This window comes from Carassius auratus, chromosome 46, assembly GCF_003368295.1.
Source record: "Carassius auratus strain Wakin chromosome 46, ASM336829v1, whole genome shotgun sequence".
Lineage (NCBI taxonomy): Eukaryota > Metazoa > Chordata > Actinopteri > Cypriniformes > Cyprinidae > Carassius > Carassius auratus.
Genome location: NC_039288.1, coordinates 18,999,565 through 19,022,690, shown reverse-complemented (window position 1 = coordinate 19,022,690; position 23,126 = coordinate 18,999,565). Strand labels below are relative to the sequence as shown.

Genomic DNA, 23,126 nt, shown 5'->3' with positions numbered 1-23,126 from the left:
TATATATGTATATATTTTATTCATATACACACATCAAATAATAATAATAATAATATTTATGTAAATAATTGAATAAGTTATAAATATATTGGTAAATACTGTGTATGTGTTTTTTATGGATCACAACACTTATTTTTATAATCTGTTTTTCTATTTACATTTCTTTTCTTTTGTTCTCTGAGGTGAAATGTGTTTATATATTTGTGAATTTACACACAACAGAAGCTCCAGTTAATTCTGGTTGTAGCACTAAAACAGTCGTCGGTCACCTTCAAGTACAAACACACAACCCTTTCTCTCTCTCTCACGCTCTCTGTCTCTCTCTCTCAGTCACACTCTCTCTCTCTCTCTCTCTCTCTCTCTCGCTCATTCTGTCTCTCTCTCAGTCACACACACACTCTCTCTCTCACTCTCACTCTTAGTCACTCTGTCTCTCTCTGTCTCTCTCTCTCTTTCCCTCTCGCCCTCAGTCCCGCCCACTCCGGGTAACATCGGGCCCCTCCACACTGCTGTCATTCATTCAAATAGTGAGTTGGTCGCTGGATCAAGTTTACTCTTCTGAGGAGCTTCTGGAGCAAGTACTGTGTGAGAAGAGTGACTCGATCTGACTGAACCTGTGTGTGTTCAGAGGAAGAGCTCTGCTGACCCGCTGGACTCTGGGCTTCACTGACACCTGCACCATGAGGAAGGAATCCTGCTGCATGTTCACGTCTGGAGTCATCGGCGCTGTTCTCCTGATCATGGGAACCGGACTCTTTGTGTCCGGACTCTTCCAGACCTTGATCCACAACAAGCTGAAGGGGGTAAGAGCTGTCTTTGCCTAGGACTGGGACAGTTTATTTATTATGCCAGCTAAATATTATAATTTTTATAGTATTTTTATTTTTTTGTTTTGTTTTAAGTGTTATTTTAATAGTACTTTAGTAATTTTTAGCAAGTGTCTTATATTGATAATTTTGAAATTATTTATTTAAAATGTACATTTTGTGATTTTTTTTTTTATACATTTTATTTAAAATTATTTATTTTTGGTAATTCTTACATTATTTTTATTTTTAGTAAGTGCTCTTTATTGATTATATTTATTTTAAATGTTTTCGGTTCTATATTAATTATTATTTAGATTATTTAAATGTTTATTTGACATTTTTGTAATTTTCTTTTGTGTTATAATTATTTTTATTTTTTTTATATTTTAATTTTACATTATGATTTATTATATACTGTTCTATACTATTTTTATTTTAAATAATTTATTTTATACATTTTTACAACTGATTTAATTTTTAGTAAATTTTGTATATTTGATTTTTAATTTTTCAATTATTATTTTAATGTTACATTTTTATGATTTATTAAATGTTTTGCAAATATTCTGTATTGATTAATATGTATTTTATTTATTTTTAGTTTATTAAATTTTCAGTAAGTGATACATTTTTTTGAACCATGCAGTGGCGGGAAACAGCCACGTTTGTGTTCAGTCTCAGTGGAGCATGTGCTCGGAGTAATCAGAGTGACGTGTAACATGTGCTTGTGGTTTCTATCTTCACTTCATATGCTCAAGTTTCTCTTTTATGGTGCGTCAAGTAAATGTCACGTCTGCAGAGAGCACATGATCACTTGTCAGATGATGTAGAGAACGATGAGTTTGTAGCAGTGAATCACCTGCTGGAACACAGAAGTCTCTTACTGGCTTTTGAAAGTAAATACTCTGCATCGCACGAGTGTGAAATCAGACGATCAGTCACGTTCTGAGAGCTTGGTGTTTTAACATTGAATCCGAACGCTCTGTTTGTGTGTTAATATGATCTGCTGCAGCAGCTCGTCCTGAACAGGAAACACATTGTGTGGATTTTCTGAATGTGTGTGTGTGTGTGTTTGCGTGAGAGTGTGTGGATCATTGGGTGTTTCGGCTGCTCATCTGCAGACAGATCACTGTATCTGGACAGTCTTAAGTTCTTGTATTGTAATTCAGCTAAATCTACCACTCCCAAACTACAAGCACAAGCTGTTTTTAGTGTAAGATGAAGTTCTTTTACCAGGGTAGTAATTTAGCATCACAGTCCAGAGCTGGGAGTAACAGAGCGGGGGCCGCGGCTGATTGAAGCGGTTCAGACGGCTCCAGGAATGGCGTTTAAATGCGTCTGCAAACAACTGATTATATGTGAGACATCAAACTCCTCAGATCAGCCTCGTCTGCTTTCATCTGGATGTTTGGGAGAGTAAATCACACACACACACACACACACACACACACACACACACACACACACACTGCAGATGTTCTGGGAGTTTCTGATTGGTCGCACGTTCAGAGTTTTGATTACAGAATAAAAATTAGGAAATCATGTTGATGACAGTAAAGAGTGAATCTGTCATCAGTAATACAGAAAATTCTGAACCCAATTTACATTATCATACTATTATTCATTGAGAATGCATTAAATCAATCAAAAGTGGTAGTAAAAACATTAATGATGTTACAAAAGTTTTTTATTTCAAATAAAAATTGTAATAACATTTCACAATTTTACTGATTTTTTTAATCAAATAAATGCAGCCTTGGAAGATATTTATTTTAAAACATTAAAAATCTTTTAAGATAACTAAAACTAATAAATAAATATATAAAATAAATAAATAAATTAATTAATTTAATAAAAACGATATAGACTTTTTTTTTTATTCCAAAAACTAATAATTTTTTTTAAACTATATATATATTTACTTATTATTTCATAATATATTTTAACATTTATTTCAGCTAGTTTCCAAGGCTTAATTTTTTCATTTTCATTTAGTTTCAATGAAAAGAACTAAAATGACTAAAACTTATAAAGGAAAATGAATATATATGTTAGTTTTAGATTTATTTTCAATGTCTGTATAGTTTTGATAAATGTTTATTTATTAGTTTTAGCTATTGTAGTAAATGAAAAGTACTAAAATAAGTAAAACTAATAAATAAAAATTTATAAAAATCCAAAACTAACTTTTTTTTATATTATAAACAACAGAATAAACACTTGAAGATAAATAAAGTGAAAACAGAAAATATAAAAATTTAATTAAATTCAAAATATTAGCAAAGACTATAATGGCGTCTCTCAAATGACACTGTCTTACACTGAGATCAGCATTTGCTTGTCGTTTTAGAGCTGAAGATTTAGTCAGAAAAGTTATGAATTTATTGTCAGATTTGGGCGTCAGGGCATCTAGTGCTGCGGCACACTGTCTGTTTAACTCTGGTTTGTGTCTGAGCTCATTCCTTCAGTTCTCCAGATAATCAAACACATGAAAACACAGGCCTGAGGAGGAGGAAATCAGCCGTTTGAGTCTGAGAAATCACACATTAGAGCTGTTTGCTAAACTGTATCCTTAGTTAAATCAGCCTCCGAAGATCTGCAGGCTGTCCTGTTTATTTTGCTAAATACAGACGATTATATGGCTAGATTAAATACCATTTTATTATTTGCATTCTGCATGTTGTTTTTTCAGCTTTTTTTCCAGTTCTGCTATAGCTTTGTTTTTTTCCTGAATTTGTTTCAGTACTTGTTAAAAGAGAAGGAAAATGGGGAAATCTTCTTGATGACAGAATAAAGAATGCATCCATCATCAGTATTTCAGGAAAAGTATGAATGCAGGAACCAGTTTATACGTGAATTCTGAACCCAATTTAAACTACCGTTCAAATAAATTAAGAGTTTTATTCGTCGATGATGTATTCAAATGATCAAAAGTGCATTTTTAATGTTACAATGTTTCAGATAAATGCTGTTCTTTTGAGTTGTGCAGCACAACTATGTTCAACATTGATAATAATCAGAAATGTTTCTTGAGCAGTAAATCATCATATTTTAATGTGATCATGTGACACTGAAGACTGGAGGAATGATGCTGAAAATTCAGCTGTGCATCACAGAAATAAATTACAGTTTAACAGAGATTAACACAGAAAACAGATTTTTTAAAATTCTAATAATATTTCAAAATTTTTACTGTATTGTTGATCTTAAAAATGCAGTCTTGGTGAGCAGAAGAGACAAAAACATCATTATTATGATTCCAAATTTCTGAATATAGTGTTTAGGAATTTTTGCACGATTCTTTGGCTTGTGTAGCTGGAGTTTGACTACTTATAATAAAAACAGTATTTTGTCCATTAAAGGAGTATTAAATGCCAGTGAAGCTTAGATATAAACACCTCATTGTTCTACTTCAGCGTTTTTTCAAGACGTCTTGGCTGGTGGCTGTGGGATTTTTACATGAGAAAAGACGGGAAGAAAAGAAAAGTTGTGGCTGTTGATTCGAGGAATGAGTGTGAGCTGATGGTCATGTGATCTGTGAGGTGTGTGTGTGTTAATGAGGGTCATTCAGTCCAGCCTTGTGTGTGTGTGTGTGTGTGTGTTTGTGTGTGAGTTTTAGATGGAAGAAACTCATTGTGTTTTTGAGATTCCTAATGCAGTTTTGCAGACAGGAAGTTAAATGTGTTTCAGATGTTGAGTGCAGTGACCGTCTGTTCATTAACACTGATGTAGACCAATAATAATCAGATTATGAGCTCATAACTGTGACTTATTAACAGAAGGTTAGTATATATCTGCATTACAGCTGGTTGTTGGTCAGAATGGTTTGTAAAGTGATCTCTATCCTCCTCCGTGACTGATGTCTCAAACACACCTCAAGTTAGTTATTGTCTTTCATATTTCTCATAAAACTTCCCGACTCCTGCGAGTTTCTGCTGCTGGCTGAAGGTTTAATGACCTGATTGAGCCAGAGAAATACATTTTATCAGCATTTGAGGAATTTGGAAATGTTACATTTGAGCGTGCAACAATGTAGCGCTGGAGGTCATGAGGTCGTGACCTCACGTGACACGGAATGACCTAAATACTTCATATAAATACAGTGTGATTAATAAAGCAGACGTGATGTTCTGATTTTGTCAACTCTCATATACACTGGTTTTAATTTCGTTTTCATTTACACTAATAATTATAACTTCTTGTTTTATTTGCAACTCCGAAAAAACAATTTGAAAGCGAATGACCTCAGAGTTTACAGACATGAACTACAGCCAAAAAAATGTTTGTACTGTAATGTAAAATATCTGTTGTGTTGTGTGTTCAGGAGATCACGCTGACGGAAGGCAGTAAAATTTTCGGCACGTGGAAGAATCCCCCGCCTCCGGTCTACATGGAGTTCTTCATCTTCAACCTCACCAACCCTGAGGAGTTTCTGGAAGGAAAAGCCAAACCTCATGTTACTACAATGGGGCCGTACACCTACAGGTACATCACCTGAACACACAGACGGCTCGGTTTTCATGTTCATTTTAATAATTTATCTTAAAATATAAAAACATTTTTAAATGTAACATTTGCTGGAAACTGACACCCAAGTTTACTTCAGTTAGATCTGCTACTTTGCAGATGTTGATCATCTTTACTGAAGAATTATGTGTGTATTATTAAATACAGTTACAGCTGAAGCAGTTTTCATGCTCTCCTCACTTCTGAGGGATCATTTATGTCACACCCTAAACAAATATCAAAGTCTGTGTCGTTAACACTCTCTCACTCCAAGAAGACACTTAAACAGGAATCAATACGCTCTTGAAACATCAGATGTTTAACCAAAGAGAGACACACACAAAATAACTTTCATGCATATATCAAGTATTATGCTCCACATTATGCATATAATTCTTTCTACTGTACAATTATAATTTGCAATATACAACCATTTGTGCCTCATTTCCTCTTTGCACTGCCATATTTTTTATTTAAATATTCTTTTATTGGTTTCTTGCTCATTTAATTGTCTCCTGGAGTCAGGCTCGTAATGCCAATAAAAGTCAATCTAGTTGTGTTATTTCTGCTCAGCTGAACTGTGTTTTGTTCTTCTTCTGTAACTCTAACCCGTTCCAGAGAGTTCAGGCCCAAACACAACGTGTCGTTTGTTCACAACGGGACGAAGGTTGCTGCTTACACAGCCAAGATTTTCGTCTTCGAGCCTGAGAAATCAGTTGGAGACCCTTACGTGGATCTGGTGACGACGGTGAACATCCCAGCGGTGGTGAGTGTGTGTGTGTGTGTGTTTTATTTTCCAGTTGATCTGAGTCTCAGGTTCTGGTTTCCTCAAACAGGCCGTGATTAATCGTTTGAAAGGTGCAAGATTCTGGGTCTCCGGGCCAATCTCCATGTTCATGGGCTCCATCGGCACCAAAATGTCCATGACACACACGGTGCAGGAGCTGCTCTGGGGCTTCAAAGACCCCTTACTCACCCGACTGAAAACCATAAAACCAGAAACAGACGAATACTTCGGTCTCATGCTGCATGTGAGTCTCAGATCAGACGCGTATCTGTGGATCCTTCTGCAGTAACATGTCACACACACACACACACACACTCACACACACACACGAGGAGACATCACTCTACCTGTGTATCTGGACACCCTCAAAAGTTTTCCTGGCTCATCCTCAGGTTTCTTTGAGGTTCTTTTGGCTGTCTACATAGTTTTTCTATGTGTTTTTCTTGAGAAATTAAATCATAAGTGATAATGATAGTATTTAATTATCTTTACTTTAAATTTCAGTACTGTGGACTCTAGCAATGTACTGAATTGTGTGTCTTAATTGATTCTAAAATACTATTTTTAGTTTAAACGAGTTTTCTTGAATTTGTAAAAACGTTGAAAACACTTGCTGTGCCCATTTTCCTAAAAATGTGTAAAAGATATACATTATTTTTCATTTCCACATGGTGTTGCACAAAATGTCTTAATTGAAGTAACAAAAAGGTAATTGTGTATCACTGAAGTCTTCATTGTTAATTAAAACAACAATTGTTAGGAGAATAATGCAAAATGCTGCCAAACAACAACAATAGTAATAATAATGTGTTTTAAAAAAAATGACGCTAATAAGAGATAGTATACAACATATGAACAACCAAACATATATACAATATACAAGATAAGTTACAAAACAAGCAAAGAACAGAAATTAAGGCAAGCAATCAATTGGGAACCATTGTAAATAAGTGAGTTTTGAGAGCAGGGACATAGTGGAGGATCAATTCAGAAAGTTAAGAAAGTGCTAAACCATGAAAACTAAAACAAGAATCTTAAACTGAGGTGACAAGGAGCCACAAATACCACCATAATCAGATCTATTTTCTGTACATCAGGGTGTGTGTTTATCGTCTGTTCTTGTGTTGTCAGAAAAACGGCAGCGATGACGGTGAGTTTGTGTATCACACCGGAGAGCAGAACTACCTGGACTTCGGCCGCATTTACACCTGGAAGGGAGAAAAGTAAAGTCCCTGATTCTCCTGAATGTCCTGTTTAATGAAGCAGAGCTGGAGAAGATTGACTTCATGTGCTTTGTGTCTCAGGATGGTGTCCTTCTGGAAAACCAACCAGAGTAACATGATCAACGGCACCGACGGCAGCTCCTTCCACCCGTTCCTGACCAAAGAAGAGCGGCTCAACGTCTTCACCCCTGACCTCTGCAGGTATATATATTTATATCACTTCACATATGGAATGTTATCCCATAAATTAGGAAAATAAAGGAAAATAAAATCGGTCCTGGAACAGAACCCTGAGGGACACCTTTGGAAAGTGTCAAAATAGATGAATTACAGACTTTTAAAGATAGTTGGCAAACCATTTAATGGTATTTTTAGAGATTGAGACATGTTATGACTTAGAAATTTGCATGCAATGGCTTTTCTCCTGCTTGTTTTGCGATCACATCTTTAGTAATGTTGGCGTAATAAACATAGACGAAGCCCATCAAAGGGGCTTTCAGACAGTCCTCATCTCTGCCAAACAGCAGCTAAAAGTGGTTCCAGTTGCGCAGCACGAGAGAGACTGAAAATGATGGATTACAGAAAAACATTGTCTATTTTGTGCACAACTTGAACAGATTACAACAGGTAGCTGTCAGCTGAGTGGATATTAATAATACCGTTAACAGTTCTCGTTTAGAATCGATATTGATTTGGCTTCTTGTTAATGTGTGAACTTAATGCTTGAGTATCAACCTTAAAATTCTGCCAGATTCATAATGAATAAAAAATAAAGTTGTGGTGCTCTTTAATGTGGCATGAGTGATCTTAAAAAAATACTTGGCACTTGTCAACCCTGTCAGAGTACAGCTGTGGCAACATGAGTTCTTGTGCTAACACTGATTTGTGAAAGAGCACATTTCTGTCAAATTCAGTTTCATTAAAAAGCTGAGCCTTTGTACAGGATGACTTTTGAATCTTTTGTGAACTCCTGGGATGTTGTTCTCATGTGTGCGTGGCTCTGCCGTACCTGAGGTTATTTCTGAAGGCTGATCTCATTGTGTGTTTGGCAGCACATGTGTTTTCTGTTTTGTCCTGATAACAAGAGAGCTATAAATCACACACCATCCGGACATTTAGAACATGCCACAATATAATGAAGAATAAAAAAGACATCTGTTTAAGTCGTTCCACGGGAACATCTTGAAATTCATCCTGAGTACATATTTTTAGAATTTATATTTGATTATATATACATATATTATACATATACATTCCATATAAATTATATATATATATATATATATATATATATATATATATATATATATATATATATATATATATATATATATATATATATATTAAACTAACATTCAGTTTTTTATATTTTCAGTTTAATTTTTGTAATATTAGTTTTATGTGCCTTCCTCATTTCATTTAGTTTTTGTTCTTTTTAAATATTACCATTTAAGATAACTTCATTTCGTTTTCATTTTAGATCCATTTTTTACATTTATTTCCATTTAGTCATTTTTAACACTTCCAGATTTTAATGTTTAAGTCCTTCTACTGTATATACATGTGCATTGTTACATGTGCACACACTATCAAAAAACAAGAGTTGCTTATTTATGGAATATTTCTACCAGAAGTATCATTATTGTCATAGACTTATTTTCATACAATAATGACAATGTTTTAGGTCAAATGTCTTTTTAAGGTCAGTTTGGCTGTTTTTAGATCATCAGGAGCTGAACTGATGATGATTTTGAACAGTTGGTGGACGCCTGTAGCTCTGCATAACTGAGTCTCAAGTTCCCTTTTAAAAGCACTGTATGTGGAAATGCAGAAGTTCTGCTGAAATCGGCATGAAATTGGAACAAAGGTCTGAACTTCACGAATCCCTGCCTGACATTAGCGTTTGCGGCAGACTCAGACTCAGTGTGGAAACAGAACTTTCATCTAATTCTTCGTAATATCACTACAGAAATAGAATGGGGTGATGGGATTTTACAATATCCATGCAGTTTTAAGCAAGACAATAAATTACTGTAGAGCTCACAACTGGATACTTTACACGTGTTAATCAAAGCAGTTTTTTTTATTACTTTGACTTTTTTGTGAATAAATACTTTCATGAATACTCAATGTATTATCAAAAATTTATTATTTAATTATTTTTTTATTTATTTGAAGTAATGAGGTGCAGTTTTTATTTTCCCATCTGTATGTCAACGTTTTGGTACCTGTTCCTTTAATTAAAAAATAAAAATATATATAAAGTGAAGCTGAGTTTTGGATTTCCCCTCTAACTTGTATGTTAAAGAGATTTTAAATCTATAGTATTATCAGTTAGTTAATTTGTATAACATTTCATTTTTATTTTTAATTCATTAAGTTTAATATGGTTCAGTGTTTATTTTTTGTATGTTTAATTTTGGTAATATTTTAGTCATATTTTTTAAATTTACATTATCAATTATTTATTAAATTATTTAACATTTCAAATGTATTTTGGGAACTGCGCTTTGGATATGTCAGCTGATGATGTAAGGCGAGTGATGCACACTGTTATTTTTATATTCTATATAATGTGTTCTTGTTGTGCTTTGACCTTTCACCTGAAGTCCAGTTGACCTGTCCGTCTAACTCTAGGGTTTATTTTCAATGGGAACTCTGCCCTAAACCGCCCGTCTTTGTTCGGTGAGGAAAGAATCCCATGTGTTCTGGAATGAGCTGGAGCCACACATGGTTTCACGAGAACAGACTCCAACCCTGGAATGTTTTCAAATCACTTTCAACCTAGTTGAACATGAGCAGCGGACCCTTGGGTTATTGTGCTGGCGGGGACAGCTGTCCTTGTCCTTTTCCTCTGACTCCTCACCCAGATTTTTAAGGGAAAGGCGGCTGCAAGAATGGCTCATGTAACCTTTGTACATGGTTTAATCAGGCTTGGGTCAGTCTGGGAAACTAATTTCCCCTAAAATTACTGAACACTTTTCGTGTAACTGAAAAGCAGGTTTCTGAACGCCTCCTGAACACTTTATAGTGAACACAAGCTTGTTTGAGCATCCTGGGGTCAAAAGTCACGTTCAGGGTCACATTTGCCAGGTTAATCAGAATCTGTTGTGGAACATATGTGTTAAACATGTAGTTATCTGCGCAAAAGATGATATTTGATGGATCTTCTGCAGGTCCATCCACATGCGCTTTGAGAAGGAGGTGGAGCTGAAGGGCATCCCAGCATACCGCTTCACGCCGCCCCGGGACACGCTGGCCAGCGGCAAGAACAACCCAGAAAATGAGGGATTCTGTGTGACACCAAATAAATGCCTCGATGATGGTGTGCTGGATGTGTCTGTGTGTCGGAATGGTGAGGTGCTGCATACATACATACATACATGCATAATACATGCAAGAACATACACAACTTGCATATATATTATCTAACAAAAATGAAAGATTAAAGCAATCTCAGTTAATATAATGCTTAAATTAATTGAATTCTAATTTCATTTAATTATTCATTTAATTGTATACTTTAATTATTGCTTGTTGTATTTTTTAGGAAGTTTCGATGCAGTTGCTAGGGCATTCTGAGAGTTTTAGGCTGTTGCTATAGAGTTGCTAGTGTGTACTGACTGTTTAGGGTGTTGCTATGCAGTTACTAGTGTGTTCTGAGTGTTTAAAACTGTTGCTATGCAGTTGCTAGTGAGTTTTTAGTGTTTAGGACTGTTGCTATGCAGTTGCTAGTGTGTTCAGAGTGTTTTAGACTGTTGCTATGCCATTGCTAGTGTGTTCTGAGTGTTTAAGACTGTTGCTATGCAGTTGCTAATGTTTTCTGAGTGTCTAAGACTGTTGCTATGCAGTTGCTAGTGTGTTCAGAGTCTTTTAGGGTGTTGCTATGCAGTTGGTAGTGTATTCTGAATGTTTTAGGGTGTTGCTATGCAGTTGCTAGTGTTTTCCGAGTGTTTTAGACTGTTGCTATGCCATTTCTAGTGTGTTCTGAGTGTTTAAGACCGTTGCTATGCAGTTGCTAGTGTGTTCTGAGTGTTTAAGACTGTTGCTATGCAGTTGCTAATGTGTTCAGAGTATTTTAGGGTGTTGCTATGCCATTGCTAGTGTGTTCAGAGTGTTTTAGACTGTTGCTATGCAGTTGCTAGTGTGTTCTGAGTGTTTAAGACTGTTGCTATGCAGTTGCTAATGTGTTCTGAGTGTCTAAGACTGTTGCTATGCAGTTGCTAGTGTGTTCAGAGTCTTTTAGGGTGTTGCTATGCAGTTGGTAGTGTATTCTGAATGTTTTAGGGTGTTGCTATGCAGTTGCTAGTGTTTTCCGAGTGTTTTAGACTGTTGCTATGCCATTTCTAGTGTGTTCTGAGTGTTTAAGACCGTTGCTATGCAGTTGCTAGTGTGTTCTGAGTGTTTAAGACTGTTGCTATGCAGTTGCTAATGTGTTCAGGGTATTTTAGGGTGTTGCTATGCCATTGCTAGTGTGTTCTGAGTGTTTTAGACTGTTGCTATGCAGTTGCTAGTGTGTTCTGAGTGTCTAAGACTGTTGCTATGCAGTTGCTAGTGTGTACTGACTGTTTAGGGTGTTGCTATGCCATTGCTAGTGTGTTCTGAGTGTTTCAGACTGTTGCTATGCAGTTGCTAGTGTGTTCTGAGTGTCTAAGACTGTTGCTATGCAGTTGCTAGTGTGTTCAGAGTCTTTTAGGGTGTTGCTATGCAGTTGGTAGTGTATTCTGAATGTTTTAGGGTGTTGCTATGCAGTTGCTAGTGTTTTCCGAGTGTTTTAGACTGTTGCTATGCCATTGCTAGTGTGTTCTGAGTGTTTAGGACCGTTGCTAGTATGCTATGCAGTTGCTAGTGTGTTCTGAGTGTTTAAGACTGTTGCTATGCAGTTGCTAGTGTGCTCCGAGTGTTTAAGACTGTTGCTATGCAGTTGCTAGTGTGTTCAGAGTGTTTTAGACTGTTGCTATGCCATTGCTAGTGTGTTCTGAGTGTTTAAGACTGTTGCTATGCCATTGCTAGTGTGTTCTGAGTGTCTAAGACTGTTGCTATGCAGTTGCTAGTGTGTTCAGAGTGTTTTAGACTGTTGCTATGTCATTGCTAGTGTGTTCTGAGTGTCTAAGACTGTTGCTATGCAGTTGCTAGTGTGTTCAGAGTCTTTTAGGGTGTTGCTATGCAGTTGGTAGTGTATTCTGAATGTTTTAGGGTGTTGCTATGCAGTTGCTAGTGTTTTCCGAGTGTTTTAGACGGTTGCTATGCCATTTCTAGTGTGTTCTGAGTGTTTCAGACTGTTGCTATGCAGTTGCTAGTGTGTTCTGAGTGTTTAAGACTGTTGCTATGCAGTTGCTAGTGTGTTCTGAGTGTTTAAGACTGTTGCTGTGCAGTTGCTGGTGTTTTCTGAGTGCTTAAGACTGTTGCTATGCAGTTGTTAGTGTGTTCCGAGTGTTTAAGACTGTTGTTATGGAATTTCTCTGGTGTTTGAATGTTGTTAGGCTGTTTCTATGGAGTTTTTAGGGTGTTCTGAGAGTTTTGGGCAGTTGCTATGTAGTTTGAAAATTTTTAAGCTGTTGCTATGCAAATTCTACCGTGTTCCACATGTTTTAGTCTGTTTCTATGCAATCTGAGTGTTTTTTTGGCTGTTGTTATCCAATTTTCATGTAGTTCCACAAGTCTTAGTCTGTTGCTGTGCAGTTGCTAGGGTGTTATTAGGTTGTGGTCATGCTCTCTATGGTTATCGAATGTTTAGGCTGTTGCTATGCAGTAACTAGGGTTTTCTCAGAGTTTTGGGCAGTTGCAAGGGTTTTTCAGTGTTTTAAACCTGTTGCTAGGGTGTTATGAGTGTTCTAGTCTGTTGCTATGCAGTTTCTATGAAATTTTAACTGTTTTTAAGCTGTTGCAAATTAATGTTGGTTTTTTTGCCACTTTCTGCCTGACTAGACTTTTTTCAGATTTAAGAGAATTCTGGGTATTATTTTGATCCATAAAGTGAAACACACACAAAATATCTGCTGACCTTCCTCTCAGCTCTGTGTTTGTGTTTTATGGTTTTCTGTCATGCTGTGCTCATGTGAGCTTCAACACGCGATTAAAACATTGCCAAAGCATTTGAGCACTTGCATATTACAGGTGTATGGAATAACACACACACACACACACACACACACACACACACAGACACACACTCAAGACTGTGTGCTGCCAAACACGAGGCCTGGAAAACTCTCACCTCTGTCCCAGTAACACAGGAGTCAGTGTTATTCGCGGCTACTCCTGAATGTTTTCATGCTCAAGGTCAGAGTTTCCTTCATCTTCTCCTGATAGCAAGAGCCTCTTTAATGTCACGACAGGATGAACCTCCTCATCTCTCAGGGGGGTCGTTTCGGAGAAGGCATTGTTACGACAATGTGTGTAGGAGACGTAATTTCTGTTGTTATACAACTGAAAACATTCATAATGACTGTTGTTCTATGAGTTTGTAGTACATTCCTTTATCTGACAAGGTCACTGACTTGTTAATGAAAGAAGTGTGTAAAACAGTATGTGCGGCAGGATGATGAATGCTTGCAAACAGAGTTTACTATTTTTTTTAAATTTGTTGATTAGTTTTTTTTTAAGAAGTCTCTTCTGCTCATCAATATGCATTAAAAACAAAAAACAGTAAAAACAGTAATATTGTGAAGTATTATTAAAATAGCTGCTTTCTACAAATATATATTAAAATGTTTTAATTTAATTATGAATTTAATGTGATCATCATTTCATACATTATTTAATTAATACTTGTTTAAAATAATAATAATAATAATGTAAAAGTCATTTTTTACCATGATGTACTGTATTTTACTGAAAATTGAAAGTCATGAAAATAATTTTTACAATGGAAAAAAATCTTAATAGTACTACAAAAACATTCAGTTTTCTTTATGCAGTATACAATATCAGGGTAATAAAAAAAAACTAAATAATTATGCATGAACTAGTCAAATGAAAGCCTTGATTGCACTTTGGAGCAAAGCTTCAGAAATGCAGCATTGTAAAAACTAAAAACACATCTCTTCTATCTTTATTTGACCCTATAACTCTAGCTCTATCGATTCTAATTATATTCTTTAAAAACTTGCCCCTTTTAGCCTTGGACTCTATTCATTTACTAACTGCTTGTTTTCTTAAAAAAAACACTAGCTTTATTTATTCATTTATTTTTTTGTATTCTTTTTGTTTGTTTTTTATTTATTTTACAATTAACAAAAGCAAAAAAGGCCTCTAACACCAGCTTGTTTTGTATATAATAGAAAAAAAGCCTTGCTATGTGTACCGCATTGAGCTAACTGAGACTTGTCACAACACTTACATAATTATTGCCCTTTTCTTAGTTTTGATTGCTTCTATTGTCCTTTGGATAAAAGCATCAGGTAAAAGGCTAAATGTAATTGTTGTTGTTTTGTGTATCAGGTGCTCCTGTCGTCGTGTCTTTCCCTCACTTTCATCTGGGCGATGAGAAGTATGCCCAAGCTATCGATGGCATTTCTCCGGTGCATGAGCATCATCAGACCTTTCTGGATCTGAACCCTGTAAGATCTGTTGTGATATGATAAGACACTTTGTTGCGTTCTTTAATGTATTTTTTCTTGTCTGAAGTATTTTTGTGACATCATTGGTTTGATTGCAGCAGTCAAGCTTAGATTTCGGACTTTTTTTCCCTTAGACTATGGGAGTGCCTGTTCGTGCCATGAAACGAGCCCAGTTCAACATTCAACTCGAGAGAGTTAGTGGCTTTCCGTGAGTGATGCTTTCCTGTTAGATATATTTTTAATCAGGCCGTGTTGGTAAGCAGCCATGAGTGTGAGTGTATGTTCTATAGTTTTAAAGCTGAAGGTCTTTGTCCTTTGTTTCCTCAGGTTGACCAGGAATCTCAATAACACCATCTTTCCCATCTTGTTTCTGAATGAGGTCATAAGAGTGTCAGAAGTTTCCCCTGAATGGGATGATTTAGTAACCAATGTTTTCTTTTGTGGAACTGAAGGTTTTCTGATGTTTTTCAGTCTGTGGTGATTGACGACGCTTCAGCAGCGAGGATTCAGAAGCTGCTGCTGATCGTGACTCTGGTGTCTCATTTCCCGCTCATCCTCGTGTCTCTGGGAGTCATTCTGGTGCTTGTCTCCATCATCCTCGCCATTCGCTTCTATGAGAACAAGGTAATAGCAACCACCCAGGACACCCTAGAAACCGCCTAGTAACACCCTAGCAATTTTGGATTTCTCATTTCCCCAGAACACACTAGCAATTGCCTAGCAACCACCCAGAACACCCTAGCAACCGCCTAGAAACACCCTAGCAACTTTGGTTTTCTCATTTCCCCTGAACACACTAGAAATTGCCTAGCAACCACCCAGAACCGCCTAGTAACACCCTAGCAACTTTGGTTTTCTCATTTCCTCAGAACACTCTAGCAATTGCCTAGCAACCACCCAGAACACCCCAGCAACCGCCTAGTAACACCCTAGCAACCGCCTAGTAACCCTCTAGCTTTTTTTGTTCAAATTTCCCAAAAACACCCTAGCAACTGCCTAGCAACAACCCAGACCAAAATAGCAAATACCTAGTAACACCCTAGCAATTTAGTTTTTTTCACTTCCCCAGAAGTCAAGTCAAGTCACCTTTATTCATAGAGCGCTTTAAACAAAAAAGATTGCGTCAAAGCAACCGAACAGCATTAATTAGGAAAACAGTGTGTCAATAATGCAAAAGGACAGTTAAAGCCAGTTTATTATTGAATTCAGTGATGTAATCTCTGTTCAGTTTAAATAGTGTCTGTGCATTCATTTACAAACGGCAAGGATATTCGTCATCCAGTTTTTTATATCGACTATGCATCCCATTAGCTTTTCAAATTGGTGTGTTTCACCAGGCCACAAAGAAATATAGAGCTGAGTATCTTCAGTATAACAGTGAAAGCTAACACCGTGTTTCCTGACGATAACTCCCGAGGGTAACATGTAAAGTGTGAAGAGTAGCGGCCCTAGTACTGAGCCTTGAGGCACTCCATCCAGCACTTGTGATCGATATGATACCTCTTCATTCACTGCCACCAATTGATGGCGGACATATAAGTAAGATTTAAACCATGCTAATGCACTTCCATTAATGCCTACAAAAGTGTTCTAGTATATGCAAAAGAATGTTGTGGTCAATAGTGTCAAACGCAGCACTAAGAGCCAACAGCACTAATATTGGATCTTAGTGAACACCCTAGCAATTTCCTAGCAACCGCCCAGAACAACCTTGTAACCACCTAGTAACATTCTAGCAACTTTGGTTTTCTAATTTCCCAAGGATACCCAAGCAACTGCTTAGCAACCACCCAAGACACCCTAGCGACTTTGGTTTTCTGATTTCCTCAGGAAACCCTAGCAACCAACCAGAACAACCTAGCAACCGCCTAGTAACACCCTAGCAACTTTGGTTTTCTCATTTCCCCGGGACACCCTAGCAGCTCCCTAGCAACCACCCAGAGCACCCTAGCAACTGCCTAGTAACACTCTAACAACTTTGGTAATCTCATTTCTCCAGAACATCCTAACGACCACCTAGCAACTACACAGAAAACCCTAGCAACAGCTTGGCTAAACCCCAGGACCTCATATGCAATGTTTAGCAATGCCTTTGTCCTCAAACAGACCTGAGAAAACACATAGTGATCTGTCTGTCTGAAAGACTTCAAACATTAAAACTAAAAGCTTTTCAAATGGCTTCAAACTTCCAGCTGTAACATAACGCTTATCTTGAAGGTCATGAAGTGTGTGTTTTTATGTGTGTATGTGTGTGTGAGAGAATGTTTAGGCTTTCAGAAAAATCTCCATTATTCTCCAGTTTATTCTTTCCCACCAAAGTTTGAACTGAAACCCAAAAATGTGACATTCACTGTCAGCACAGTTCACACGCACTAAAGCTGCCATCTAATCATTCCACAAATATTTCAAAATGTGCTCTGAGTGGGTTTGTTATGGAAACTGAATGCTATTCTTCTACTTTAGTCTTTTTGGATCAATATTCTCATTCACACACTTGCTGCTGTAGAGCAGAGAAATCTGAAGGAAAAAAAATCAGTCAGTGCTAAAAGTGAAAAAAAAAAAAGTGTTCCTGAACGTTATGAAAGCTTTAGTTCAGCATGTTCTCTAAATATTCACAAAGTAGCATTTAAAAAGCATTTCACTGCATGCCATTCAAACTGTTTGAATGCATGTTATTCAAAATGTTGCCTGAACCAGGAACGTTCAGATTCTGGTCATTTTGTTCATTTCTCTCTCTCTCTCTTTTTAATGCTACACATTTTCCAATTCAGCAGATTCTGATGTTTTCTAGTTTTATTAATTGTTTTATGTAGGCTGATAAGTTTTCTGAAATGGAAACTGGGGACATTTTTATGTTTCTGCTTTTTAATTGTTGTGAATTCTATTAACTATTATTGCAAATAATCATTTTTATGATGTTTTTAGGTTAAACTGTGCATAAATTGTAATTAATAAAAGTAAATAATAATAATTGCCAATAGCAGATCAAAGATCAACAGCTCAAAATAGCATTAAACAGCTATGACTTTACAAGCTAATAACATATAATAAATAAAACTGCAATTAAAAATTTCATTTTCAGTGACTGAAGTAATTTAAAAAGTTATTTTTTTTTTTAGTTTATTTTTTTACGAGGTAAATTCTGTTAGTATAGTTTATTTTAGTCTCAGATAAATAGCATTCAGATGCCATACATGAGTTATATAGTTTGGTCTTTTTAAAAACCGCTGTTCCCTTCGGTAGCTTCCTCTCTGCTTTCCGTTAGACACAGCATATCTTTTTAATGGTGGCATGACTTCTTTAAATGACGAGTATCCTGTATCTAGAGGAGTGGAGGTTTCATCCTGAGCCTGCTGTTCATCTGTCTGTGGTTTATATAAATGAATCAGTCTCCAGACGGCTTCCTGTCATAACTCATGCTGCTCTCATGATCAGTAACTCTGTGCTTTTGTTAATTTAACATGCTGGCTTGTATGTCACTATAACCGGATGAACATCGTGTTGTGCTGATCTGGTTTTGTTTAGACTGAAGTTAAGCTGAGGCTTTCCACTGCTCTCCTGTAAGTTTACAGGCCTGTTTCACACATGGGTTCAGTTCACAGGAAATGCATGAACTGATCAAATCACACCCTAAATGCAATGCAAGTCACTTTGGATAAAAGCATTAACCAAATGCATGAATGAAAATTAAATAAACTCAACAGAAAATCTTAAAATGCACTATATGCAATCTTTGAGTAAATTAAATTGTCTGGATTATTAGATCAACTAGCATTTGGTTATTCCCAGAAATGTAATACATGACATATATTACTCTATAACTAGACTGATATTGCCAGATATGCATAATCTTCACATAAGTGCATTCTCTGAAAAGTTTAAGATATGTAAGATAAATAAAATTATTTGTATATATGTTAATAATATTTATATTTTGGTTATTATATATATATAAAGCAACCAGCAACCATATATGTCAGCAATACATATATATTTTATCTTTATATGCAACTTTTTTAACACGGGCTAGATGTATATGTTAATATATGAAATGTTTCCCATTTCTGATGTTTTTACTTCATATGTAAATGTAATATACATATTCACGTTCCGTATATTGCATATTAGTTTCCTTTCAGTACACTTTTTAATATTTAGATTTTTCGTTTATTTATTTCTGATACGAGTGCATCACAAAGTGCAGTTTAACAGTCAACTGTGACAAGAATAAAACAAAACAATAATAACAATAAAAAAATTAAGCCCTTCATGGGTTTTATTCAAAATATAAATGGAAATACTCTAATGGAAGTACGTGAAACAGGCTTAACTCACTTCAGCTTGAATTGAATCAAGTCTGGTTGATCACGTGAAGCTTGCAAATTAGTTCAAGGACTGAAACATGATCTCCTTAAATACATGAACTTGTTTTCCCAACTCCCACTATTTTTATAACTCATATTTTATTTTTATAACTCGTACTAAATCAATCTTGTCTTTCTTATATCTAATCTTATATGTTCTTCTTTTCAGCCGTCTGCAAAGAAAGACACATCATACGCTCCTGTCGCCGCCAAAGTGAACGATCAAGATGAGAAAAATGGCACTTATATCGGCATGATGCCTGTGGACAAGTCTTAAGCGGCTGTGTGTGTGTGTGTGTGTGTGTGTGTGTCACAGGTGCTTTCACTCTCAGTAGAGCGGTGTGTGTCAGTCGTCATGATTCACACTCGTTAGCAGACAAGCATCTCGATGAACGACTGAACACACACTTCATGGTCACTCTGCACCCATTTCATTTCATATTTATACACTTTAAGCGACATTTAAAACTGCTGTCAGGGATTTTTTTAAAGAGTATCACAGATCAAATGTTAAGAAACTCAATTTGGACCCAAATGCAGCCCTCGCCGTCCACTGATCACTCTACTGAAATCAGGCCTAAATTTAAGATTTATGTGTTTGAATTCCATCTACATTAAACTTAATGTGATGCATATTTGTCATTCATACATAACAAAGCCAGATTTCTAAACAACTAATTTGCATTTATTAGATGTATTATGTTTTCATGGTTGAAATATGACTAGATGTTGAACAAGCAATTTTTAATAAAATGCATGAGATTGAAACAGATTGTATTTGCTGATAGTAGATATATAAACCTTGTTATTGTATAAAACACATTCAGTTCTTTAGCACTAATACAGTTTCATTTATGACTGACAAATATGCATCGTATAAGTTTATTCCAAGTCATTCAAATCGTATATAAATTTCATAAATCTTAAATAAATCTTTTTCACACATGAATTGTTCCTGAATTTAAACAGAATATAGAAAGTAGTTTTACCTTGACGTGACTGACCGCAGCCAAACACACACATGTGACAAACAATATAACAACCCATCCTGTGTGAACGAGCCACATGTGACTGAACCTGCTGTGCCTTTCATCATGAAGAGTGTTATTTCAGTGAACAGCTGATTCATTCATAAGCTTAAAATGCTAAAGTTGTTGATTTGATGTTGTGGAATATGTAATCTAACGTTAATTTCGTTAATAACGTAATGTCAGACATACACACTTCTCTGAACGTGATCTTTGATCCTCAAACACTGAACGCAGACGACTGCCTGAATGATTTTAGATGAGAATTGTTCTGAAATGAATATAATCTATAAGTATTATTAGACAGCAGAATTGCAATGAGCGTGCACTTCTTTTACTGTTACTGAACTAATATTTCAGGATCTTTTCTGAAATATGAACAAGTATTTTCAAAGCTTCAGTCCTTATATTTTCGTTATTTAGGATCAAATGGTGGTTTTGACACGTTACTGTTTAATGTGTTTGCACTGGCTTTCCTAAACTAGATGCTTCAGCGCAAACTCATAACATAATAACCTCTTATCATAACTCAAGGTATTTATTATCATATTGCACTAAAATACACAATATTAAATTTAATTCTGTGGCTGCACATTTAACGCACTGTTTTTTGAGATGGTCAAAATAGTTTCGAACTCTAAACCATTTATTTGAATTGATATGATTTCTTTATCTTGTTATATTGATGTGCCAAACATCTTCATGTTGTTATACTGAGTTCAAAAAATAAATATTGCACTTGATGAGTTAGATTTGCTTGGATGTCAATGGAAGAAATCAATTTTTGAGTTCAGATGTTAGTGTTTAAGACTGAATGTAACTTGGTTTAAATGCCTTTCAGGGCTTTTCATCATTTCAGGTGTTTAATAATGCAAAATCATGCCTTCATCAGTGTGTAAACTAAAACTCAGTGGCCTTCGATCTGTTTAATGCCTTCTGCATCTGTCCAGCTCTTAGATTTCTAGATTCAGACTGCACAAATAATTGTACAGTTTTGTATATAAAATGAAGCCTTTATTTGGTGGATTTATAAGAAAATATAATAAAAAGTCTCTCTGAAAGGCACATATTTGGTCATTTTTGTGTTGTACTTTTTATTTTCATTTTTTGCTTTTTTTCCTCATAATTATTAAAAATAACTCCTCTACTTCTGAGTGTCTGGGGCAGGTGAGAGAGTGAGTGTCCTGGGACTGGTGAGGGAGTGAGTGTTCTGGGACTGGTGAAGGAGTGAGTGTCCTGGGACAGGTGTGGGAGTGAGTGTCCTGGGACTGATGAGGGAGTGAGTGTTCTGGGACTGGTGAAGGAGTGAGTGTCCTGGGACAGGTGTGGGAGTGAGTGTCCTGGGACTGATGAGGGAGTGAGTGTCCTGGGACTTTTGAGGGAATGAGTTTCCTGGGACCCGTGAGGGAGTGAGTGTCCTGGGACTGGTGAAGGAATGAGTGTCCTGGGACCCATGAGGGAGTGAGTGTCCTGGGACAGGTGTGGGAGTGAGTGTCCTGGGACCCATGAGGGAGTGAGTGTCCTGGGACCCATGAGGGAGTGAGTGTCCCGGGACAGGTGTGGGAGTGAGTGTCCTGGGACCTATGAGGGAGTGAGTGTCCCGGGACAGGTGTGGGAGTGAGTGTCCTGGGACTGATGAGGGAGTGAGTGTCCTGGACCCGTGAGGGAGTAAGTGTCCTGGGACTGGTGAAGGAATGAGTGTCCTGGGACCCGTGAGGGAGTGAGTGTCCTGGGACAGGTGTGGGAGTGAATGTTCTGGGACCCATGAGGGAGTGAGTGTCCTGGGACAGGTGTGGGAGTGAGTGTCCTGGGACCCGTGAGGGAGTGAGTGTCCTGGGACCGGTGAGGGAGTGAGTGTCCTGGGAACCGTGAGGGAGTGAGTGTCCTGGGACAGGTGTGGGAGTGAGTTTCCTGGGACCCGTGAGGGAGTGAGTTTCCTGGGACCCGTGAGGGAGTGAGTGTCCTGGGACCCGTGTGGGAGTGAGTGTCCTGGGACCGATGAGGGAGTGAGTGTCCTGGGACCCGTGAGGGAGGGAGTGTCCTGGGACCCATGAGGGAGTGAGTGTCCTGGGACCGATGAGGGAGTGAGTGTCCTGGGACCCGTGAGGGAGGGAGTGTCCTGGGACCCATGAGGGAGTGAGTTTCCTGGGACCCATGAGGGAGTGAGTGTCCTGGGACCCATGAGGGAGTGAGTGTCCTGGGACCCATGAGGGAGTGAGTGTCCTGGGACCGATGAGGGAGTGAGTGTCCTGGGACCCGTGAGGGAGGGAGTGTCCTGGGACTGATGAGGGAGCGAGTGTCCTGGGACAGGTGTGGGAGTGAGTGTCCTGGGACCGATGAAGGAGTGAGTGTCTTGGGACTGGTGAAGGAATGAGTGTCCTGGGTCCCGTGAGGGAGTGAGTGTGCTGAGACAGGTGAGGGAGTGAGTGTCCTGGGACCCGTGTGGGAGTGAGTGTCCTGGGACCCATGAGGGAGTGAGTGTCCTGGGACCCGTGTGAGAGTGAGTGTCCTGGGACCCATGAGGGAGTGAGTGTGCTGGGACCCGTGAGGGAGTGAGTGTCCTGGGACCCGTGAGGGAGTGAGTGTGCTGAGACAGGTGAGGGAGTGAGTATCCTGGGACCTGTGTGGGAGTGAGTGTCCTGGGACCCTTGAGGGAGTGAGTGTCCTGGGACCCATGAGGGAGTGAGTGTCCTGGGACAGGTGTGGGAGTGAGTGTCCTGGGACCGCTGAGGGAGTGAGTGTCCTGGGACTGGTGAAGGAATGAGTGTCCTGGGACCCGTGAGGAGTGAGTGTGCTGAGACAGGTGAGGGAGTGAGTGTCCTGGGACTGGTGAAGGAATGAGTGTCC

At 37.7% G+C, this 23,126-nt stretch overlaps 1 protein-coding gene across 1 annotated transcript; it reads left to right on the top strand.

The window, feature by feature from the left end:
* The first annotated feature begins 513 nt into the window (after positions 1–513).
* Positions 514–21,353, top strand: LOC113064484 (lysosome membrane protein 2-like). Its single transcript, XM_026235363.1, has 12 exons — positions 514–803; positions 5,134–5,294; positions 5,934–6,081; positions 6,152–6,346; positions 7,234–7,325; positions 7,407–7,526; positions 10,502–10,680; positions 14,769–14,887; positions 15,022–15,095; positions 15,215–15,266; positions 15,359–15,511; positions 19,421–21,353. The coding sequence occupies exons 1-12, from the start codon at positions 681–683 to the stop codon at positions 19,526–19,528; spliced, it is 1,524 nt and encodes a 507-aa protein (XP_026091148.1). The 5' UTR covers positions 514–680; the 3' UTR covers positions 19,529–21,353.
* The last annotated feature ends 1,773 nt before the right edge of the window (positions 21,354–23,126 follow it).

Bases quoted from the DNA above. Each gene is read 5' to 3' on its own strand.
- LOC113064484 (XM_026235363.1), top strand. From the start codon at position 681: ATGAGGAAGGAATCCTGCTGCATGTTCACGTCTGGAGTCATCGGCGCT. The intron at 15,096-15,214 runs GTGAGTGATGCT...TTGTTTCCTCAG, and splicing joins GAGAGAGTTAGTGGCTTTCC to GTTGACCAGGAATCTCAATA. The intron at 15,512-19,420 runs GTAATAGCAACC...TCTTCTTTTCAG, and splicing joins TTCGCTTCTATGAGAACAAG to CCGTCTGCAAAGAAAGACAC.